The sequence below is a fragment of the Carassius auratus genome, chromosome 35 (genome assembly GCF_003368295.1).
Source record: "Carassius auratus strain Wakin chromosome 35, ASM336829v1, whole genome shotgun sequence".
NCBI classification, from domain to species: Eukaryota; Metazoa; Chordata; class Actinopteri; order Cypriniformes; family Cyprinidae; genus Carassius; species Carassius auratus.
Genome location: NC_039277.1, coordinates 10,626,967 through 10,648,523, shown reverse-complemented (window position 1 = coordinate 10,648,523; position 21,557 = coordinate 10,626,967). Strand labels below are relative to the sequence as shown.

The window sequence follows — 21,557 nt, the reverse complement described above, 5'->3', positions numbered from 1 at the left end:
GCAATGCATGGATACATTGTACTCCCCAATTCAGAGCAATCCCTGTGTGCAATTGAAAACTGAACACATGATAATTGAGACACGCGATTAGGAATCATTCTATGTTAAGTTTCATGGTGACGTGAGTGTCATTGTGTGTGTGTGTGTGTGTGTGTGTGTGTGTCTTCCTCTTCCTGTTTGTGTGCACGCATGTGAGATGTGTGTTCTGGTCCTATTGGAGAAGAGAGAGCTGGTGCATGTGAAGGTCACATGTACAGTAGAGCTGCACCGGTGCTGCAGACGCAGAAGAACAGTGCTCAGATAGACAGGGAACCCTGTGTCCGCTCTCCCTCAGTGAACAGTCGACAGCGTGCCTGTTTTCCTTGAACTACCACTGCGCACTGGAAGAGACTGCACGTCGAATATGCTCTGAATCAAGGCTCCTTGTTCACACTGATGCATTTATTACATAATTTATGACCCCATCCAAAAAATACAATAATATAGTGTGAGCTTTTCTTATATTCTTCTGATTACAGACAAATTATATTTGCAGTCTCCTCAGAATGCTCTCTCTCTCTCGCTCTCTCGTTGTAATCAATTGTACATTTCACCTTTAAATGAACACCAGACAATGTAATTATCATTGTTATGGCCTCTTCCTGTCATTTGGTCTATTATGTGTCTTTAACGACCATTAAGGGCCTTGTTTAACCTCTGAAGTTTGCCCTCATCAGGGTCAGCAGCAATATGAAGGGCGGAGGTGGAGGGAAAGAACCTCCGGTGGAAGGAGAAGTCAGCGGAAAGAGGCCCAAACGCAAGTGTCTGCAGTGGCACCCGCTGCTGGCCAAGAAAGCTCCAGACTTCTCCGAGGAAGAGGAGGAGGAGGATGAAGAGGAGCTGGAGAAGGTGAATGATTGAGTGCATTAACGCTAGTGTTTCGCTCATTACAGCAGCTGCTCCTCAAAGACTTGAAGTCTGACTACATGAGGTTAAAATGGGAGTTTATTTATGGCTTGTACAGTTCATGTGTGCTTGTGTTGAGGTCATCTGTATGTACTTCTAAACACTGACAAATGAGTTTTTAGGAGATTAAACCTTTGACCTTTTCGGTCATTTACAATACAGTTCAAAAGTTTGAAGTCAGAAGTTTCTCTTATTCTTATGTCCGTACAGTTACTTTTGATCAGTTTCTTTAGTTTTAGATCAACAATTGGATGGTAATGTATATTGAGGGCTGTATAGTATTTGTCCAATAAAATTCTCTTTATAATTAGAATAATCAATATCAAAATAATAATAGCATGTAGCAAATCAGGGTTCATTTCAGCAGTATTATTTTAACAAAAAAAAGACTATTAAAATAGACCTTCCTCTTCCACCAATGTTGTTTAAGTTTCAGAAAATTCGTCAGTACAGCAAAACAAAATCATCTTCATATTGTCTTTAACGTTGCATCATTATTGAATCAGTTGAGTCAGGTTAAGACTTGTAAAATGTACAAATGCATAGTTTTTTGCCGTCAGTTTTCTTCCACCTCTGCAAGAAAGTATAAAGAAAGTTAAGTGAAATCAAAATGCGTTCTTGTGGTATTTTAATCGAAAAATACCTATGTTTGAAAACCAACAGTAGCAAGAGAAAACCAACAATAGAAACAGCATAATGTCTTCTCTGAGTCATGGGTATGGAATAATGTGCCAGAAGCTAATGTCTTGCATGTTGGTCAGTTATTTTGTAGAGGAAGGACAAAAATCTAACCACCTTTGTAATTTCCTTGTGGTTCATATTTTTCAGTGTTGAATGTTTAATGCAAGGTTTCCCAAATTTCCATTTGTGGCTTAAATTCGGGGGTTCATAAGATGATAAAAATCTAATAATTAAATCACAAATGTGTACAATCATTATTTATTTTTATTTTTTTTTAAAGTAAAACACAGCTAACCAATTGCTGGGTTATTTTAAAGTGATCCATGTTGTTTTATTTAATATTGTACTGTGGGGAAATATTGCAGCAAAAAATGTTATGAATAGGCCTTGCTTTTGTCTTAAGAGTCCGAAATTTTTGCATGCGTTTTTTCATATTCAACATCCTTTCCTATCAAAATGCATGCAACGGATCCGAAAGCGCAGAAAAATCGAACCAATCTAAAAACAAATTATGATGGACAAAAGTTTCGGAGGCAGTGTGTAAACATGATTGACACAACATGTGGTCGTATCTGTTTTGCAGTGTGCTAATATTTCTTACTGTGCTAAGACCTTTAGTGTAGATTTGTCCACTGCTGCTGTTGAATTTGACCAGGTCTCTGTATCTCTTTCCACTTTTTGACTTTTCTCCCCAGGAGCCGGTGTTATGTGCAGAGAGCGGAGCACAGGAGGGAGAGTGTGGCGGGATGGAAGATGACAGTGAGGAATACTCCTCTGAACAACGGGCTCGCCGGCCCATGAACGCCTTTCTGCTGTTCTGCAAGCGACATCGTTCGCTGGTCCGACAGGAGCATCCGCGACTAGACAACCGAGGAGCCACTAAGATCCTGGCAGACTGGTGGGCCGTACTGGACCCCAAAGAAAAACAAAAATACACAGACATGGCCAAGGAGGTAAAAACCAATCTAAGTGAGGCAGACCACAGACAAACAAAAAATCTTGTTTTTTTTTTGTGGTGACCGTGATTAAATATGATAGCTACCATACAATTTACTTGGCATAAAAAGACTAGTCAATTGTTAGAAAGGAAAATAAAAATGCCAACAGCTGACATTAATCTATTATTTAATGGTGTGTTCTGTTTTATACAGTATAAGGATGCGTTCATGAAGGCTAATCCTGGTTACAAATGGTGTCCTGCCACCAACAAGCCGGTAAAGAGTCCGTCTCACTCCGTGAGTAACGCTCGCAAGAAAGTCTGGTCTCTTCCATCCAACCCAAGCAAGGATTCTTCACTTGCCAAAAAACAGCCCAAAACTGACAGCACACCCCAGCTCAACTTTGCCATGGCTGGTAAGAACAAAACAAACACTTAAACACATACAATACTGGTTTGTTTAATTGAACAAAAATGCAGAAAAGCTGTAATAATATTTCCAGTCCCTCCAGAAAAACGCGATTATGCGATCGTCTGAGGGGTCGCATTTTTTCAAATACGCCGCTCTTTTGCTGCATAAAATTGCCAATTTCAGAAAGCAAAATATGTGGGGTTAGCATGATTTCATAATCCCTGTATTTTCGTTGCAAAAACATATATATTAGCAGAAAGTTGAAAAATGTTGCATTTACTTCACACAAGTAAAGCGCCATTTTCTCCCTATTGCCATGGGAACCTTATGAAGTGACGTAACTACATGACGTGAACATCCTCTGCAAACCCCGCGGTGAAACCAGGGTGAAGAGGAGCCAAATTATATTGTGAGAACTTGCGAAAACTGAGGTTTGATGAAATAGAGAAAAAAAGGTGATTCCCCCAACACCCCCTTCTCACTAGGCTACTAACACTGTTGTAGTTTCATTCAGAAGTTGATGCAACTTTACAGTTGTAAGATTGGACATTTTTGTTACAGAACAGTACCAAAAACTTACAGTTGTAATTATATTCGTATTATGTAAAATAATTTACGTTGCAGTAAGAGATTGCAACTTAAATATTCTGTGATTTTAGTATGCTCGCTTATCATAGGAAGTAATAAGAAATTACTCTTTACATGAAGGTAGTAGCCTAGTGAGAAAAAGGTGTTGAGGGAATCACCTTTTTTTCTCTTTTTCATCAAACCACAGTTTTTGCAAGTTCACGCAATTTCATTGCATAAAATTGCAAAAATATTCCGCATTTTCCATCGCATTTTTTAAGATATGTGCCGCAAAATCCGCGTTTTTCTGGAGGTATTTCACAATAGTACTATTTTTTGTATATATTTACTTTTTAAAACATCTTTTAAAATGTAATTTACTCCCGTGATGGCAGAGCTGAAATTTCAGTAGCCATTACTTCAGTCTTCCGTTTCGTGATCCTTCAGAAATCATTCTGATATAGTGCTCAAGAAGCAGTTTTCATTATTACTGAGGTTGAAAACGAGTGCTGCCTAATAATTTTTTTGTGGAAACTGTGTTTTTTTCGTCATTACTGAATAAAAGTTTTATTTTATTTATTTATTTTTTATAAAAAAAATTTACAACTATTGAATGGTAGTGTCTCTACGTCACAGGTTGTTTAACTGTATAGTTCAGCATTTCTTAACATCTTTTTCCTTTGCTGTGTTTTTAGATCCCAATAAGATGGGCGGCCTGAGCATGCTGCTGTTAGCCGGGGAGCATGCGCTGACTGCCAGAGAGGTACAGTAACATCATTTTAATACATATGAAAATACAGATTCAGGCTAAGCACAAACGTTTATCAAATCAAGACATCCAAGACCTATTTTGAATCCAAACTTAAGGACTGTGTGGACTGTTTGATTATTCTAATTTTATTATCGGCCATAATATGAAAACAGTTATAGTCTTGGTAAATATTGGCCAATTTGAATAATTTAAAATAAATTATTTGAATATCAGTGCATCCATAATATCCAAATTCATGTAGTTCATATGCAAGACCCTCATATGCAGATCAGAACAGCCTCTAAAAACACAATTACATCACAGTACTAACAATTAGAATGGGTTACAGTGTAATTGCATATTAGCAATATGCAGATTTTGCAGTAGAAACACATGCAATGCAACAATAGTCAAGTTAAATGAGTTTTTAAACCAGGAACCCAAAGAAGAGGGAATAACAGTTATTAGTCTAGATCCATATCCTCATATCTTGATGAGCTTGAGACAAATCGACATCATTCTGTACTTACGGCAGACCTCTGTTATAATGAGCACATGATCAGTGCTCATGTAAATAGACTGTGACAGGCCCATCTCCATGGATACGGCAGCCGCAGCGGGCTGTGACTAAACAGACTGGGATGACTGTTTTGGGCCCCAAACTGGGTTTGTGTGCCATTAGGAGGTGCATAGACTTCATAAATTGTAGAGCTTTATGAGCCATTGAAGACACTAGGCCTATTTGTGTGTGTGTGTGTTCCTGTGGGTTCCTCAGACTCTCACCCCTGTTAATCCTCTGTAAATTCCATTTTCCTGCCACTAAGTGATCCTAATTGCCTTCAGCGCAGTACATTTGTCACTGAAGAGGGCCACGGGAGGTTTATACAAAACAAAAGGCAATGCCTCGTTGTTTTGTAGCCAGATCACATTAGATCATCTGTTTGGTCTTATTTGAGGAGCCAGGGCTGAATTCTCTACCTGTTGACTGTCCATGTTTAACCAGAAACCGTCTTCTGAATCTCAAACACAGGTTGATCTACAGCGGACTGTGTCTGGCATTAGTGCACTTCAATTCGTATCAAATCACTGATAAATTGAGAGTAACACCATGTTGAAGTTGCTTCATGTCGACAGTCTTCTCTTTCTAGTTTTTTGTGCTGCATAGTTAAATCATGTGTGAATTTATTTCTATTAATTGAATGTACTATGCATTCAGATATCCTTAAGTGTTACATAAAAGCTAGTATGTGATATTTCTGGTGCCCAATGAAAGGCAGTACAATTTTTTTTTTATAGATAACAAATTTTGTTGTATGTATGTATGTATGTATGTATGTATATATATATATATATTGTAATGCATAAGTTTGCAGTTATTAAGGTTAATAAATTAATGCTTTTTTCTGCAAAGACACACTAACTGTTGCTTATGTTTAGTTTCTGGGGTGATGTGCAGTGGTTTCCAGCATAGACACCTCAAGATGTCTGTCATTTCCTGTTTAGAATAATTTATAGCAATTTTTATTTTTTTTATTTTATTGAATTTCCCTGTGGCTTTTCCTCAAGCTGTCAACAGAGGGAGGTGTTGTGTTGTAAATGTCAGTGGTCATTTCAAAGACGATGTGGATTCACTGTTGTTTACGTTTGTGGTTTTGTTCAGCTTTAATGATTTAATATTTTTTATGCTTTCATTTTAGATGTCCTCCAGCTCTTCCCAGACAGGAGGCACAGATGTTGCTAAGCACACTGGGAAATCAGCCCTTTTCCAGCTGGCTGAGGTGAGACCACCTGAAGACTTGTCAGTCCTTAACAACAGAGCCTTAAAACCCTCCTTAGTAGTGAGACGCCTCAGATGATGGTTAGATGTGTACATCCAAATGACATGCTTAAAGCTCTGAATGTATTTTGTTTTTACTCTTTCCCCTTAGATTTCTTCCAGTCCTGGACAGCCAGCTGGGGGAAGTATGAAAGCTGAGGACACAAGCTCTCTCACACATGTAGAGGTGAGGGTTTTGGACTCTTTAAGTGAAACGTGTGGAAGATCTCCATTACCTTTTGAATTTAAAATTATTTCTGAGCACTTATTCAGTTCAATTTAATGTCCTTCTTAGGCCTCTGGACCATCTCAGCCAAGTTCGCCAGACCTACCTAAGAGTTGTGTTAAATCACCCTTGTTTCAGCTGGCGGAGGTACAGTTGAACTCTCCTAGAGATCCTGAATGTCCTTTGACCCACCTTAGATCTCTCACAGTGCAGTACCAATCATGCTATGCTATGAAGCAATTATTTTTAAATTCATTATGTGTTTTTTCACAGTGGTGTAGTCTAAGTGATACGCAGGTATACACCTTATATCCACTAAGACGGGTCAAGGGGTTCACATGGTCCATTAGCGATATCCTCACAGGTAGCCCATCTGTGAGTGATAGTGTTCTTTTGGTCCCCCTGTCAGTGGCGTAGCACAAAATCATGGGGAGATTTGTCACTGTTACATTACATCGCGAAATTGGAAATATTTTTTTAAACCATGATGGCTGATATTATGCAGAGTGCAAACTTAGCGCAAGAGTTATGCCGGTGAATGTCTTAATCTCAACAATTAATACAAAGTGAAAGTATAAAAAGTATGAACTGGACTACATTAATTGAAAATGCCAAATCCCCTTAAATATTGCCACTTTTTGATGCTTTTGACAAAATATCTTGTTATTTGGCACATGATACGATGCAACCCAGTGCAGGGAGGTTATCGCGGGGGCCCCGTTGTGCGTGGGGACCATCAAGTGCAGGCCTGGTGCGATCACACCTATTGCACCACCCTAAAGACGGCCCGGTGATGCGCTTTCGCAAGGATGCCCCATAACCCGATCGGAGCTGTGACATATCAGTCATCTGTCCCTAGTGTCTTTCACACTGGCCTCGGGCCATCAGACAGTCACTACCTGACCTGGTCACAATCAAATATGTTAGTTTTCCTTGGCTGCATATTGTAGATGTATGCTTTTATTTTTAAACTGAACTGTTTGAAAATGAAAGTACATGAGGCCAGTTGAAAGATTTCTTATCCCATGGCTCCCTCTAGTGGACTGCAATTGTTTTTTACAGGGGGCATTTTTGCTCAGCCAATGCAAGTCTATGGGAAATTTTGGATTTTCATATTTTTTTTTTGGATCCTTTTTCAGATGATGAAAAATGACGAGAGAGATGGAAACTTCTGGCCAGCCTTGTGGACTGGACGTCAGGCTAGGAAATTTTAAAACAGGCACTCTTCAATGTGCATTAAAAATTGTCAGCTGATAAAACTGGATCTCATTCTTATAACATCTAAGGATAAATGTAGCTCTTAACTGGCTGAGTTCAACAATAGAAATTCAGTCCAGTCTCTCCAGCTGTAAATGTCAATGGCTGTTAAAGTTATTGCTTATAATAAACTGACATGTTGATATCACACAAGTAGTTTTTCAGAATGCGCTCCGTTACAAACTGTATGCAATAGTGAGTGTGGTGTTGATTATGGGGTGTTGCTCTGGGACATGCGAGTATGAGGCTGGGTGGGAAAAATCACAGTATATTCACTACAGAATGCAAGACTATACCACTGGTTGTTCACATTGATGCACATATATTTTGCCAACAGTGACCACAGCAGAAACCTTTATTTACTCATAGATTCCCAATAAAATTACACATTTCTGCTTTTGCTGATGTATAACCTTCTAGAACACCAACTTCCTCCATCCAGGCAGCCATTTTGATACTCCTGCACTTCTCGTCATTGCTTTTTTTTTTTTTCATAATTTCTCTTCATTGTCATTAACTGGCATGGCCCTCTGCAGATTTATTTTGGTTTGAAGAAGAATTTGAGCAGTTTGCACTTTCTGTTCTTAAATTGTGGCACAAAATGTGACTGCATGTGACATAAGACTGGTTATAATAGGCAGTTTGTTTTTTACTGTTAACTGAAACGAAAACAATTTCTGTAATGTAAAGCTGAAAAAACAATTGAACTTAAAATACTTGAGCGAAAATTAAAAAAGTTGCTTTGGCTGCTGACTGGAACAAGTTTAAATTGAGATACCAAAAATAATAAAAATTTTATACAAATAAATTAAATACAGAAATATTAAATATAGAAAAACCAGAAATATTAAAATATTACAAATAAAACTTACATTTTAAAAACTAAATCTAACTTACAAAATTACTAAAACAAATAAAAATGTAAATTAAAACAGGAAAAAGCATTATTCACTGTCTAATTTTACTTAATATGCCATCATAAAATTGTAATTTAAATCAGAATTGTATTCCTCTCTGTGGGTACATTTTCTAATGAATTGTCAGGACCATTTCCCATTCCTCTGTTTATAGCTTGATATGTGTGTTTTGTGTGTCTCTGCAGCAGATCTCCTCCAGTAGGTCTCAGTCAGCATCTGAGGGGAGGCAGTGCGGCCAGTCGGCTCTTTTCCAGCTCGCTGAGGTACTTCACCAACCCACAAACACCACAATCACTGCTCCGGGTTACACAAAGATACAAAACAGGAGGGATTTTATTCAATCAGACAGTATTTGATGGTATAATGCAGAATTAAAGCTCTTTGAGGCATTGGCTGGTGTTGACCGGTTGGCACGGACAATGGCAGGCAATGTTATGTAATAAATCCTAGGAGAGCGTTTATGCGTAGTCTGCCACCTGGTGGGTGTTTATATATCTAAAATCCACCAATTAAACACTTGAATTCAAGAGGCATTTGCTGAAAATGAATTCATCTTTTTAAAGGAGGTTAAGATGTTTTATTTGGAAGCCTTGATAGCCTGTTACACGTTAATCATTTTTCTATAAGCTGATGTCCTTCTGTGTGTATAGATGTGTTTGGCCTCTGAGGCTGACAAGATGGAAGCTGGATCGTCGCAGCCCTCTGGTGGTTCCTCCTCACTCTGTGCTCAGCACGGCTCAAGTAGCACAGACATCACAGAACACCAAGAGCAGGCGGATGCTCCTGAACTTCCTCTCACCACACCATCATCATCCTCATCATCTTCCTCTACCTCTGGCTCCACCTCGTCATCTCCTACTGACACCACCCCATCGGATCAAAGTCCATGTAAGACGCTGAAGAAGAAGAAAAAGAAGAAAACAAATAAAGACTCGGACGAAAATCCTGCATCGCCCAAAAAGGCAAAGAAGCGCCATTCGCCAGAGTCGGACCTGGACAGTGTGATGTTCACCATCGAAGCGGTAGCAAAAGGTGCTTGGGGCTTGGAAGAAACACCCAGGAAGAAATCTCATCCCTCAAGTAGCGAGGGCAGCCCCACAATGGACCAATCTCCAGCTGTGAAGAAGAAAGCAAAATCTAAACCGAAAAAACAGCTGAAATTTAAAGACGACAGTGCGGAAGAAGAGGAAGAATGGGACGTAGAAACCAATAAACCACAGGACGAAGAGATGAAAACTGAGGAAGCTCCTCTGACCCCTAAAGCGGAGAGTGAGAATGAGCAAGACATGAAGGTGGAGACACCTAGTGGTGTGGAGGACATGGCACCACACTGCTCTCCTCCTCGACCTACAGAACTAGAGGAGGAGAAAGACACAGACACCAAACCACCTCAAACCAGTCCGGAAGATAAAGAGCCAGAGGTTAAGCCGGAGACCTGTGGGTCCAGGAAGTCTGAGAGAAGCTGTAAAGGAGCGCTTTATAAGACTCTGGTTTCCGAAGGGATGCTTACATCGCTGAGAGCAAATGTGGACAGAGGTAACGCACACACACACACAAATTTTCCACGTTCCTTTTCTGTTTGTTGATTTTGTCATAGGAACCAAGTGATAAGATTTGAAACTCATTACACATTAGTTCCAACTGGTTATGTGGAGCAAATAAAAAATATACTTCCTTGAAACACAAAAATAGCATTTTTGGAAGTGTTTTCTGATGTAATTGGACCTTAGTTCTCCACTGTACGCTAAGGGAAACTTTCAACAACATCAAACCTGAAATGTGTTTATTTTAACTTATACTGAATATCATTTAACATTTTCACTTAATATGATTCAGCTGGCCTTTATGTCAAATAATTCACATATAACAGGGCTCCAGACTGCGATCAAATAGCCACATTTTGCAATCATTTTTCCTTTTGGTGTGACTCATTTTTTCTAGAGGTTGCACTGGTGCGATATGATTATATTTAGTATTAATGCACAGGGGATTTAGTTTAACGAACATTCAGTCAGTCTGTTTTCACTTCCCCTCCCCTGCTCTTCCATCACCCTCTCATGTTAACCCACTCACTCAGCCTGATTTATACTTGCCGTGTCAGCATGACATTGAAAGTGCGGGCAGCAAAAATGACACAAATATTGAGTAAACAAATGTTTCCAAGCTAAGCTAAAGTAAAAGACTGCTTCTTAAACCAATTTTTAACCAATGCTGGCATTCTTGTGGGGGGGGGGGGGGGGAAGCATGCATGGATACCAACAACCAGTTTAGTTTTATTTTTATTTGTGTTTTCATTTTGAATTGAATTGAATTTTGAAAAGCTTGTTGGTATCTTTGCTGATTACCTCACGTTACGCTATGGAGGCTCTCTTTTATTAATTTTTTATGTGATTCCTCAATGTTTGCAAAACGTTCTGTAATTGATTAGTCAAGATATAATACAGCACATGGTGTATGCCATGCCTCATCTTATTCGTTTTGTTAATAAACGTTTTGTAAGCTAGTTTGTCATTGTACCTTACTGTTTTATTGATAACAGGATCACGAATTTGAAAGTGAAAGCACCCGAAGCCCGGCTTATAAAATAGCAAAACTCCCCTTCACAAAATTGAAATCACAAATAATACTGCTAATGAAAAAGAACAGGTAGAATGTTAACCACTATGTGTGTGTGTGTGTGTGTGTGTGTGTGTGTGTGTGTGTGTGTGTGTGTGTGTGTGTGTGTATATATATATATATATATATATATATATATATATATATATATATATATATATATATATATATATATATTGTGACCAACTCAAGTGCTCGTGCTAAGTCTGGAGCCCTGTATAAATTAAAATCAGTTGATACAGTAAATGAAAAAAGTGCTGTTTGGTCTTCTAAACGTCTTCTGGTCTGTATTCCAGGGAAAAGAGGTTCAATGCGAGGCAGTGTGTCCGATCATGAGGGCGGCTGGAATGACGAGAGCTGGGGATTTTCTCAAGCTGTTACCAGCAACCCAAAAAAGCTCAAGAAGTCCAAGTCTAAAGAGGAAGCCACCACAGGGTGAGCTATGATTTCTCTCATCACAACTCTGAACCTACAGGGAAACACTGATTCTTTTCCCACAGAGGAGTTGATTTTATTTGGCCTGCAACGAACAACTTTTTTTATAATGGAATATTATTAATTAATTTCTTGATTAAAGTTTTTATTTTTATTTTTTATTATTTTTAAGCCACATTTTATTTTCTCCATTTTATTGAAAAATTTACTTTTTGCCCAAATTTAAGGCTATATAACACTTAAATGTAATAATGAATGTATGCTATACATGGGTTTTAGATATTAATGTTTTATAAACTATGCATTTTTTGCATAACTCATAACTGCATGAGTTTTGAAATTATTTTCTAAAAGTTGAATAGTGTTTAAGATGATCAAAACAACAAACTAAAAAAATTTTCATCATTTAAAAGTAGCAAAACAGTTTGAATAATTGCAAGTTTTTTTATTTTTATTTTTTATTTTTATTAAATTAATTGAAGAGTGTTAATGGTCTAAAAAGACTTAAAACATTTCTTAAAAGCTGTCAGTTTCTGTGCATTAGGTTAGCTTGGTAATTAGGTAATCCAAGGTATTTTGTACATTTAAAGCATGTCTCATACTCATATTTGCCATTCCATGATCATAGTTTATCAGGATAACTTTTTTTAAGAACATTCCATTGTGTTTCACTGTACAAGATTGACGTCAGTTAATCTAGAGGACGTTGAATCCAGGTTAGCAGACTTTGCATACAGATGGCTAATGTTTTACTGTGTATAAAACTCTCAGACTAGGAAAGCTTGAGGAGGAGTTCGAGAAAAAATTCAACAGCTTACCGCAGTACAGCCCACTGACTTTTGACAAAAAGAGCATGGCGGTCACCAAGAAGAAAAAAAACAGTACATCCAGCCCTCCTGAACCGCCTAAAACCTGCAAGGGTGAGTTCACAGCGTGCATGGAAACTGACATCACATCCTCCTGGCCCCCACACTCATTTCCCCATTTGCTTACTTTCTTAGGAAGTAGTCATCTCATGTTCAGAATGACATGACTTCCATCTAACATAGCATGCTGTGTTGTATTTTTTTTTTGTTCTGTTTTATTGCTTTTGAAATTAGGTTCATCTTCATCTCAGAAAAAGACCTTATTCCACAAGATAGTGAACAAGTACAAACACAGGAAGGAGAAATCCAGTGCCGCAGACAAAGGTGACGCCCCCACAGCCATTAGCAACTGTTCTGATATCAGCTTCATTCTGTGTTCAGATGACAAGACTGTGTGAACGAGTGCTGGAAGCTCTGCTAGAATGGCGTGCCTCGGTGTTTCCTGCTGCATAGCAGGGAACGCTGTCATATCTAGGTCACTGTATATACTCTGGTTACCTTTAAAGGGACACACAAGTCACATTTTTGTAAATACTTTGATGCAGCCTGGTGTGGTGTATTGCTAGTGGCGCAAGCTAAATTCAGTATAACATTATAAAGGATCATTCATTGTCAGGCACCTGCATTAGGAATTCCAGATCTCATTTTGACGCATTTCACGTTCCCCCTTCTAGACATCGTCCCAACTGACCCAATGGCTACAGAATCAAGTCCACTGAAGTCGGGCAGTCCGTGTGTTTCTCCCTCTCCTGAACCCCAGAAGGTTCTGGACACACCTGTGGGCAGTCAGAAGAGGAAGGCCAGGAAGAGTAAAATCACACACTTGGTGCGCACGGCTGATGGCAGAATGTCACCTGCAGAGGGTGAGCTGAACCCACAGTTTCCTGTTGCAAAGTCTTATGTATGATTTCTAAACTGATAACCTCTTGCAGAAACGCTCTACACCCATGTTTTACTTTTTGTTGTCAATGTTCACTGTCATTCAAAAGTTAACACATAGTTTTGTTTTTTAAAGCGTCTTTTACTCACTGAAGCTGAATTTATTTGATCAAATATTAAGTAATATTTTACAAAATAAAGTAAATGAAGTATTAATATTTTAATGTATTTTAAATTGTAATTACTGTTTTTCCTGTGATGTCAAAAACTTAATTTTTTGCATCCATTATACCATTCTACAGTGTCACTTGATTCTTCAAAAATACATTCCAATATGCTATATATATATATATATATATATTAGTGATGGGCCATTATCCTATCGGGCGATTAAAAAAAAAAAACGCCGTTAATCTATTCTCGAAGTTGGGTTGGGAGCTGGTCTATACTAAGCAAGCTATGATGACTTTCACCTTGATATTTTAGCGCGGATGTAGACCTAGCCGAATTGCACTGTAGGGGGCGAGAACGAGTTTTCGAACCTGTGTGTATTCCTACTGTGAAATTACCACATCAAACGTGACGTGCTAACATTAATTTTATTTATTTTTTTAAAGTCCTTTTCAGCATTGTGACTCTTTTATCACAGAACAGTAACAATCTTTCACAATCATAGACATTAGTTTAAACTCAATAAATATAAACAACATATTATTTATGCATTTGACTTCTATGTTTGTATAATAAGCTGCTCAAGCAAGAGGCAAAACATTTAAACACAACAATTAGCTTACTTTTCTTGTTAGGATATCGCAAATATTTAAAATTAAAACTCACCACTAGCAGAAACATTCGACTCTCGTGCCTTTTGCATTTAAATCTTTATTACAAGCAATCGCATGGTTCTTAACGAACTTTGTTTTTCTGCTTCCATAAAAGTGCATATATTATGTTGCCTCATTTATCTAAAGGTGCTCTTTTTCTTGTTTAAACCTAACCAAAAACCCATGTGTTGCGTGTGAAACACAGTAGGATTTAATTAGTATACTGTATACACAACAATTAAATATAACAACAATATAATTAGTATACTGTATACTAATTAAAGCCTATTGTGTTTCACACGCAACACATGGGTTTTTGAAGTAATGTTTTGAAGTAATCCATGTGTTGCACTGAATTAAAGTGACAGTGCATTGTTTGCGATAAAAATGAAAATGGATTGAAATGGATTGTATAATGCTGGAATCCGTTAACATGGGTGTAAAAAAAAATATGCAATGCATACGCAATGCAGACGCAATGTAGACGCAATGTAGACGGAGTATGTGTGAAACAGCCGGTTGTTTGCAACTTGTGCAATGCGGAATTAGTTTACTGTAGGAGTTCTTCCAGCCTCAAGTACCACCAAAATGCGAAGCATCCCTTAGCTAATGTGGAAGATACCGGGCCAAGCAATGTTGTAGCGCAGGGGAAGAGTCATCGTCAAACTACTATATTTGAGTGCAACCGAGGCAAGCCCGTCAGCACAGCTCTATCAGGACTAACAAGTACATCCTATTGAACATAATTTATTTTCATCACCAGTTATCATAGTAGAACAGCTTTCTCAAGCAGTTTGTAATGCATTTTGGAAACAGGAGATGAGCCCCTGGTCTAATGTGCCACCTGGCTTGAGAAACTCGTTCTCAAAGACTTACTTTTAGTCATTATTTGGGTAGCACACATATTCTGAATGCCTTTGGCAGAATTCAAATGAGCCACTTTAATCTAGATTAAATCCAAGATTACAGTGAGATTAATATAGATTAAAAAAATTAATCTATGCCCACCAGTTATATGTGTGTGTGTGTGTGTGTGTGTGTGTGTGTGTGTGTGTGTGTGTGTGTGTGTGTGAGTGTGTGTGTGTGTGTGTGTGTGTGTGTGTGTGTGTGTGTGTGTGTGTGTGTGTGTGAAAAAACAATATGTTTACATTAAATGTACAACAACACAAATTAAGCATCATGCAAAAAAAACAAAGTTAGCCACTGATGCCACTTGCCACTGTTTACAGATATATTTCTCACCTATATATACCGCAGACAGAGCATGGCCGCCAACAGAAGGGTACTATGTTAAAATAAACCACATCAAGCTATGTCATCCCAATATGGTGGATCTTTCTCATGTAGCGTGAAATATATATTTTTGTACCCAGTGATATGACTGGATTTTTCCTCTCATTTGAGTGTGCATCACTTAAAACATTTGGATTGTTAATCACTACTGTCTTGCCAATAATAAAAGATGGGGGGGGGGTTGTTTAAAAGTCTAAAATAATTGTATTACTCTCTATTTCAGCAGAAGACAAATTCAAGAATCAGGATGAAAAGCCATTCACTCAAGAGACATTATGCAATAGCGGGATCTGCTATAAGGACCCCAGATCAGTGGAAGCGGATGTGGCTGATGCGTCCGGCAGCCTCCCGGCCTTCTTCAGCTTGGCTGCTCTCGCTGAGGTTGCAGCCATGGAGAATGTGCACAGGTATATAGGAAACCCTTCAATCTTTTAACTGTGATGGTGTGGTCTGTTGATAATAAACACCTGTGTGTTTGTTCCAGAGCCCAGCGTGCTGTGAACATCCCCACTGAAGGTCAAGTGAAGGACATAGCTCCTGTGCTGATTTCCTGTGCGGACCAGTGAGGCCTCAGCCTGGCCTGGGATGGGTTTATTCCTGTCTGGGCTTTTGTATGGACCCTTTGTATTCTTGACCCTCGGCCTCAGATGTCAGGGGGAAAGAGCGTGCGAGAGCGAGAGAGTCTGGAAAGGGATGAGGGAAGCTCGGAGAAGGATGAAGATGTTTTATCCCAGAAGCCTTCACCTTACACCCAACCCCATTCTCCCTCCCTCTTACCCCCTCAGGGCCCCGGGAGAGCCCATTCTGGTCCCTACACCTGTTTCCTTTGGTGGAGCCGGACCAGTTTTCAGACGTCACAATCTGCAAGAAATGGCTACTATTTAAGGTCAAGTTTTGCCAACAAAAAGTGCATTTGAAACAAGTGTTCCCTCCTTGTCTTTCTCTATATAAGCGCTTCTGTTCCTGGTCAGCTTTATTGCACAAATGTCTTTTTTCACACAGCGGTGTACACGATCTCTCGGTCAGAAGTCACAACGTTTTGTGGCTTCCTGCTCCCTTTTCTTGCTCTGAATCTTTTGAAGAGAGCGAGTGAGTGCTCAACCTCAGCCTCATACCTCACAGACCTGTGCACAGATGCACCACCTTCACCTTCATAATGCACATTCAATGCCTAGATGCCTCTTTCTTTCAAGCAATGACCCTCAGTGTGTCCGGTGCCTCTGTAGATGACAGTTATTCAGATGTTTTCCACTCGCAGACAACAGCGACGTGTCGGGGGGAGCTGGATTTTTGCGCAAGTTGCGCAGTAGTTTACGAGCAGGGTCCAAAATTAACACTTGCCAAGAATCGGATACTTTAATGTTTATTAATATACATTACCATTTAAAAGTTTGGGAGACGTTTCTGAAAGAAGTCCCTTATGATCAACCGTGTTGTATTTATTTGATCAGAAATACATTAAGAACAGTACTATTGTGAAATATTATTAGAATTTAAAATATCTAGATGTAATGTATTTCTGTGATGGCAAAGCTGCATTTTCAGCATCATTACTCCAGTTTTCAGTGTCACATGATCTTTCAGAAATCATTCTAAGATGCCGTTTTGGTGCTGAAAGAAGCATTTCTTATTATCAATATTAAAAACATTTGTGCTGCTTTATATATTAGTGTAAAACTTAATCTTAGAATTAGTAGAAAGTTTAAAAGAACAGCATTTATTTAAAACGCATCATGAATGTTACTGTCACTTTTGATCATTACTTTCTTTGCCAAATAAATGTAAATAATAATTTCTTTAGAAAAAAACTTACTATCCACAAACTTTTGAACCGTAATGTATATTTACAAAAATAACATTTCATTCATGAATATTTATGATTTCCCCCCACATTGTTATAATGTGAAATAATCAGAATCTTTTTTATTTATTTTTTATTTTTTTTATTCATTAACCGCTGGATGTTGGTTAGAGATAATTTTAGACCCTGCCTACAAGTGTTTCAGACTGAATCATGCCATGGAAAGCCAGTTGAACCTTTTTATATCGTGACACCCCGTCACTCATGTACAGCTATCATTATCAGAGCAGTATGGCAATACTTGAACGACAAAAATGCATTTTATGTCAATACTTGACCTTACTGCAGTGTGTAGCGTCTTGCTTGCTAATCCAAAAGAGTGCTACTCCTCTCTAATATAGTTTAATAATAGACACTGCACTAATTTTTAGCTACCGTAGACAATGCTTTTAGTTGTCGTTGGCTTTCATTATAATAGAAAGTTTTGGTTTGTTTAGTTAGCTTTTGTATCATCACTGAGATATTCGGCCCTCGTGTTTTTCTGTACCTGAGGCTGAAGACGCCATTCCAACTCATAGTTTTGCTGATTCTGTCCATTCCTCTAAGCACACAATGGGAGAGTTAGAAAGGAAAATCAAACAGGGATTGACATAGAAGAATCTTTCACAGATACACTCTCTCTCACACACACACACACACACACATGTTCTCCTGCAACCTGCACATCCTGTGTTTCAGGCACTTGTGAGTCAGACCCCTGCAGGGTCATGTTCTGGTTCTCCAAACCAGCTTGTGTGGTGTGTGTGCTATCTAAAAAGAAATTCTTCAAAACGAGATTAGGTTATTTAAGAAGCAAAAATTTTTTGTTTGGCAAAATCTTTTATTTGAATGAGCTTACTAAAAAAGCTTCATTTACTGATCCGTTCAGTGACCTTTTCTGAAGGCTGCATCATTATACCAGTTAGTGGTGACAAGCCATTGTCATTGAGTTATGAGATTCGTTACGCTGAATCGTTAAAAACCACAGGGTTGTTCGTTATCAAAACAAGACTTTATTAAAATGTGAGTGCCTACAAATTGAAGAAAGGTTTTAAGTTTTGGAACTCAAGGAACATAATTAATAATTCGTCTGCTTAACAGCTTTTTTTAGTTTATTCTTGTATTGTTTTGCACAGTTTTGTTTCTCAAGTAATTTAATTTCGTTTTAAGGATGTTTAGGATATTTTACTGGAAATCGTTTCTGGTTTTTGCAGCGCACATCAGCTCCCTGTGTTCTTGGGCTGGTTCGAACCTTGGACTCTGCTTCCTGAAACCCTCCTGCGGTCGGAGGGAGCCTAGATTAGATAAATGAAGGAATTCTATAAGCCAGATCACAGGTTTAAAAGCCGCACATTCTTTCACCGTTCAAGTCAATCTTTTTCCTTTTTAATAAGTCGATTGAAATTCTTGTTTTGTTTTGCTTTACAAATCACTGATTTTTCTTCTATAAATTATATTGTCTGTGAATTTATGAACTTATAACTAATAAGGTTTTTTTCTACTTCTTCAAATACTGTATTTAATTTGTTCTCCTTAGAACACCTGTTTTTCCTTGCTTCGTTCGTAACATTTCATTTTTAGACACCTCAGCCTTTCCTGAGGTGTGCTCTACTGGATCGAGACTGTTGTCAAAAACTCATGTACAAATATCTGTGTGTGTGTGTGTGTGTGTGTGTGTATATATATATATATATATATATATATATATATATATATATATATATATATATATATATATATATATATATATACCTATGCTTACCTATTTAGCCAACAAGCACTGATAAAGAATGCACCTCCTCAAGACGTTTAGTTCCTGCTTGTGGACGTGCGTGTGCGAGACCACATTGCCGCATATGGCCGACGTCTGGTGTGCGTGGTGGGGTGCAAGATCTGAGTCTGAATGTTCCCCTTCCTGTTATTTATACAATAGAGGCATTTACTCCAAGCCAAGGGTTTAAACCTCAGTGTATTTTAAGTAATAGTAAGCTTGTAGGCTGTAATTGTGCCTGAGGCAGTCGTGAGACATACTGATGATGTTTACCTGAAAAACCAGGACCTAATCACTTTTATAAGTGATTTTATTAAGCTAATTTTATAAATCACCTATATGGCCCCATTTATGAAAATGTATTGTAGGGTAAAAATTTGTATCAATTATGAATAATAAGATACTAGACCTCCTGCTCAGCTGTTTTGAATCAGTTGATTGTGATTATCGATGATTTGTATTGTTTCGGTAATCTAATCGTAAATGATCCCTTAGTCTGTATTTTATGTTTAATTTTACGGAAAATACTTGCGTAAAATTAAACATCGCCCACTCTGACTGCGATCACATTTAGCATTTCTCAGCAAATTTTCACAGGCAAACTCAAGTCATTTTAATAGTAATCCATATGGTCTGGAGTTTTGCGCAAAGAGAAAAAAGTTCCCCGTGCAGATTTCGCTCATGATGAAATTGGTCTCATAAATTCACCGCAAATTTGCTTTGTTTAAAAAAAATGGCTGCTTTGTGAGTAGTCTCACACAGCCAGACCTTCAGAATGACAGATGTAGGTCTGAAATCTATGGCAGCTTTCATTGGATACCAACATGTCAAACAACCAATCACAGTTCGTTTCGTTCAGTGTCACGTTTCGGGACTTGGAAATGTCGCCACAATAACAGACCAGTTTTTAATACTCTTGGACGTATTTTAACGATTTTATGCCGCAAACTTTAAATATTTGAGATACTTTTAAATATCCAGCGTTTAGGCAATCCTGATAAGCACTCATCGTCACAGCACGCCAGCTTTCTTATTTCGTAAGAATCCAATGACAACTTCGACACTTCTGAAGTGTTTCCACTTTTGTGTATTATATGCATCAGACATATAGCCAACAGTCCATAGGTGTGATGTCTGAGGCTGAGACTACTTTGTGAGTAGTACTGCGTACATTTCTACAATATTGACAGTAAATTTTGCTGAGATTTCGCTAATGTGAATGCAATTTAAGGCCCACTAGAAGATTATCTGTTTCCTCAAAGGATAGTTAATCATGACTTACTCAAGTCCTAAATTTTTGTAGTTCACAGGAAGTTACTGGAAGACGTCTTCCCTTGCGTATAATGCGCCTCAGACACAATTTAAGTTCTTCCCGGCGATTCTTTCAGACATTTGCCAAAGAAAAGCAAAAATAGTCTGTAAGGGAATTTTCATGATGCAGAGAGCAGGCTTTCCGGGCTTGCCGGATATGTCTTCAGGTTTCAAATGTATTTTATCAGCACAACTAATTCTTCTAATCTTTCTGATGGTTTTTCCTCTGAATTAACCCACAGTGAGAGTGGTGTGCAAAATGTTGGCACCTTTTTAATACCTATTTTAGAAAAACAATATTTGCACCTTAAACCCATACCAAAACAGCATCACTTTCTTAAAGGGACAGTTCACCCAAAAATTACAATTCTGTCATCATATGCTCATCCTCATGTTCCAGTATTTGCATGATTTCATGGAGCACACACAACTGATGTTAAGAAGAATGTTAATGCTGCATTTTTCAATACAATCTTTAAAAAAGACAAAAACACCATAAAAGTGTTTCGTATGACTCTGATTCAGGTCTTCTGAAGCCATATAATAGTTTTGTGCAGAGAAAGTACAGACATTTAAGTCATACTTTTATGGTGCTTTTTTCTATTTTGGTCACCATTCACTTTCATTGTATGGAAAAATGCAACATGGACAATCTTCAAAATGTATCTTTTTTTTTTTTTATGCCAGAAAATAAATCATATTGAATTGGAATGATATGAGGGTGCATAAATGGTGCCAAAATTACATTTTTGTGTGAATTACTCCTATAAAGATTAATCCCATCTCGCCAGTATCCCATCATGATTGTCGTTCTTTATCATGACCCCTGCATATCCAGAGGGTGAAATATGTATCTTAACAAATCATCATTGTTAGCGAGAATTATAATGCGTTGAATGATAACATGGCTAACTTGAACATCCCCGCATGATGCATCTTTAGAATCTGATCCCATCCCATGATGCCCCCATCATGATGTTCGCCCCTTTTTTCTATTTAGAAGATGCCTCTTTAGCAAATTGCCTCTATGAAACAGAAATTCCTATATTAGCTATAAAGATTATGATATTACCCTTTTGTGCTAGATTGTCTCTTGAATGTAATGGATTTTGTACCTGTATTTTTCTAATTCCAATCTAGTCCTTCTGTATGCGGTGGCTTTATATAGAGGAGTTCTAGGCTGCTTCCTTACGTGAATAATTTGTAAAAACTT

The 21,557-nt window shown here is 38.1% G+C and overlaps 1 protein-coding gene across 4 annotated transcripts in view; it reads left to right on the top strand.

Moving 5' to 3' along the window:
- The window catches only part of LOC113054361 (HMG box transcription factor BBX-like), a 251,171-nt gene extending 234,193 nt beyond the window's left edge, over positions 1-16,978 (top strand). The window contains exons 2-16 of one of the 4 annotated variants that reach the window (XM_026219873.1): positions 717-888; positions 2,322-2,579; positions 2,778-2,979; positions 4,238-4,305; positions 5,991-6,071; positions 6,222-6,296; positions 6,405-6,482; positions 8,698-8,772; positions 9,160-10,045; positions 11,422-11,560; positions 12,332-12,480; positions 12,661-12,750; positions 13,101-13,289; positions 15,646-15,829; positions 15,907-16,978. In XM_026219873.1, the coding sequence (XP_026075658.1) occupies positions 730-888; positions 2,322-2,579; positions 2,778-2,979; positions 4,238-4,305; positions 5,991-6,071; positions 6,222-6,296; positions 6,405-6,482; positions 8,698-8,772; positions 9,160-10,045; positions 11,422-11,560; positions 12,332-12,480; positions 12,661-12,750; positions 13,101-13,289; positions 15,646-15,829; positions 15,907-15,988 (2,715 nt within the window). In that variant the 5' untranslated portion in view covers positions 717-729 and the 3' untranslated portion in view covers positions 15,989-16,978. Of the gene's footprint in view, positions 1-716; positions 889-2,321; positions 2,580-2,777; positions 2,980-4,237; positions 4,306-5,990; positions 6,072-6,221; positions 6,297-6,404; positions 6,483-8,694; positions 8,773-9,159; positions 10,046-11,421; positions 11,561-12,331; positions 12,481-12,660; positions 12,751-13,100; positions 13,290-15,645; positions 15,830-15,906 lie in introns of all 4 variants that reach the window. The other 3 variants (XM_026219872.1, XM_026219870.1, XM_026219874.1) reach the window with 3 other exon arrangements.
- The last annotated feature ends 4,579 nt before the right edge of the window (positions 16,979-21,557 follow it).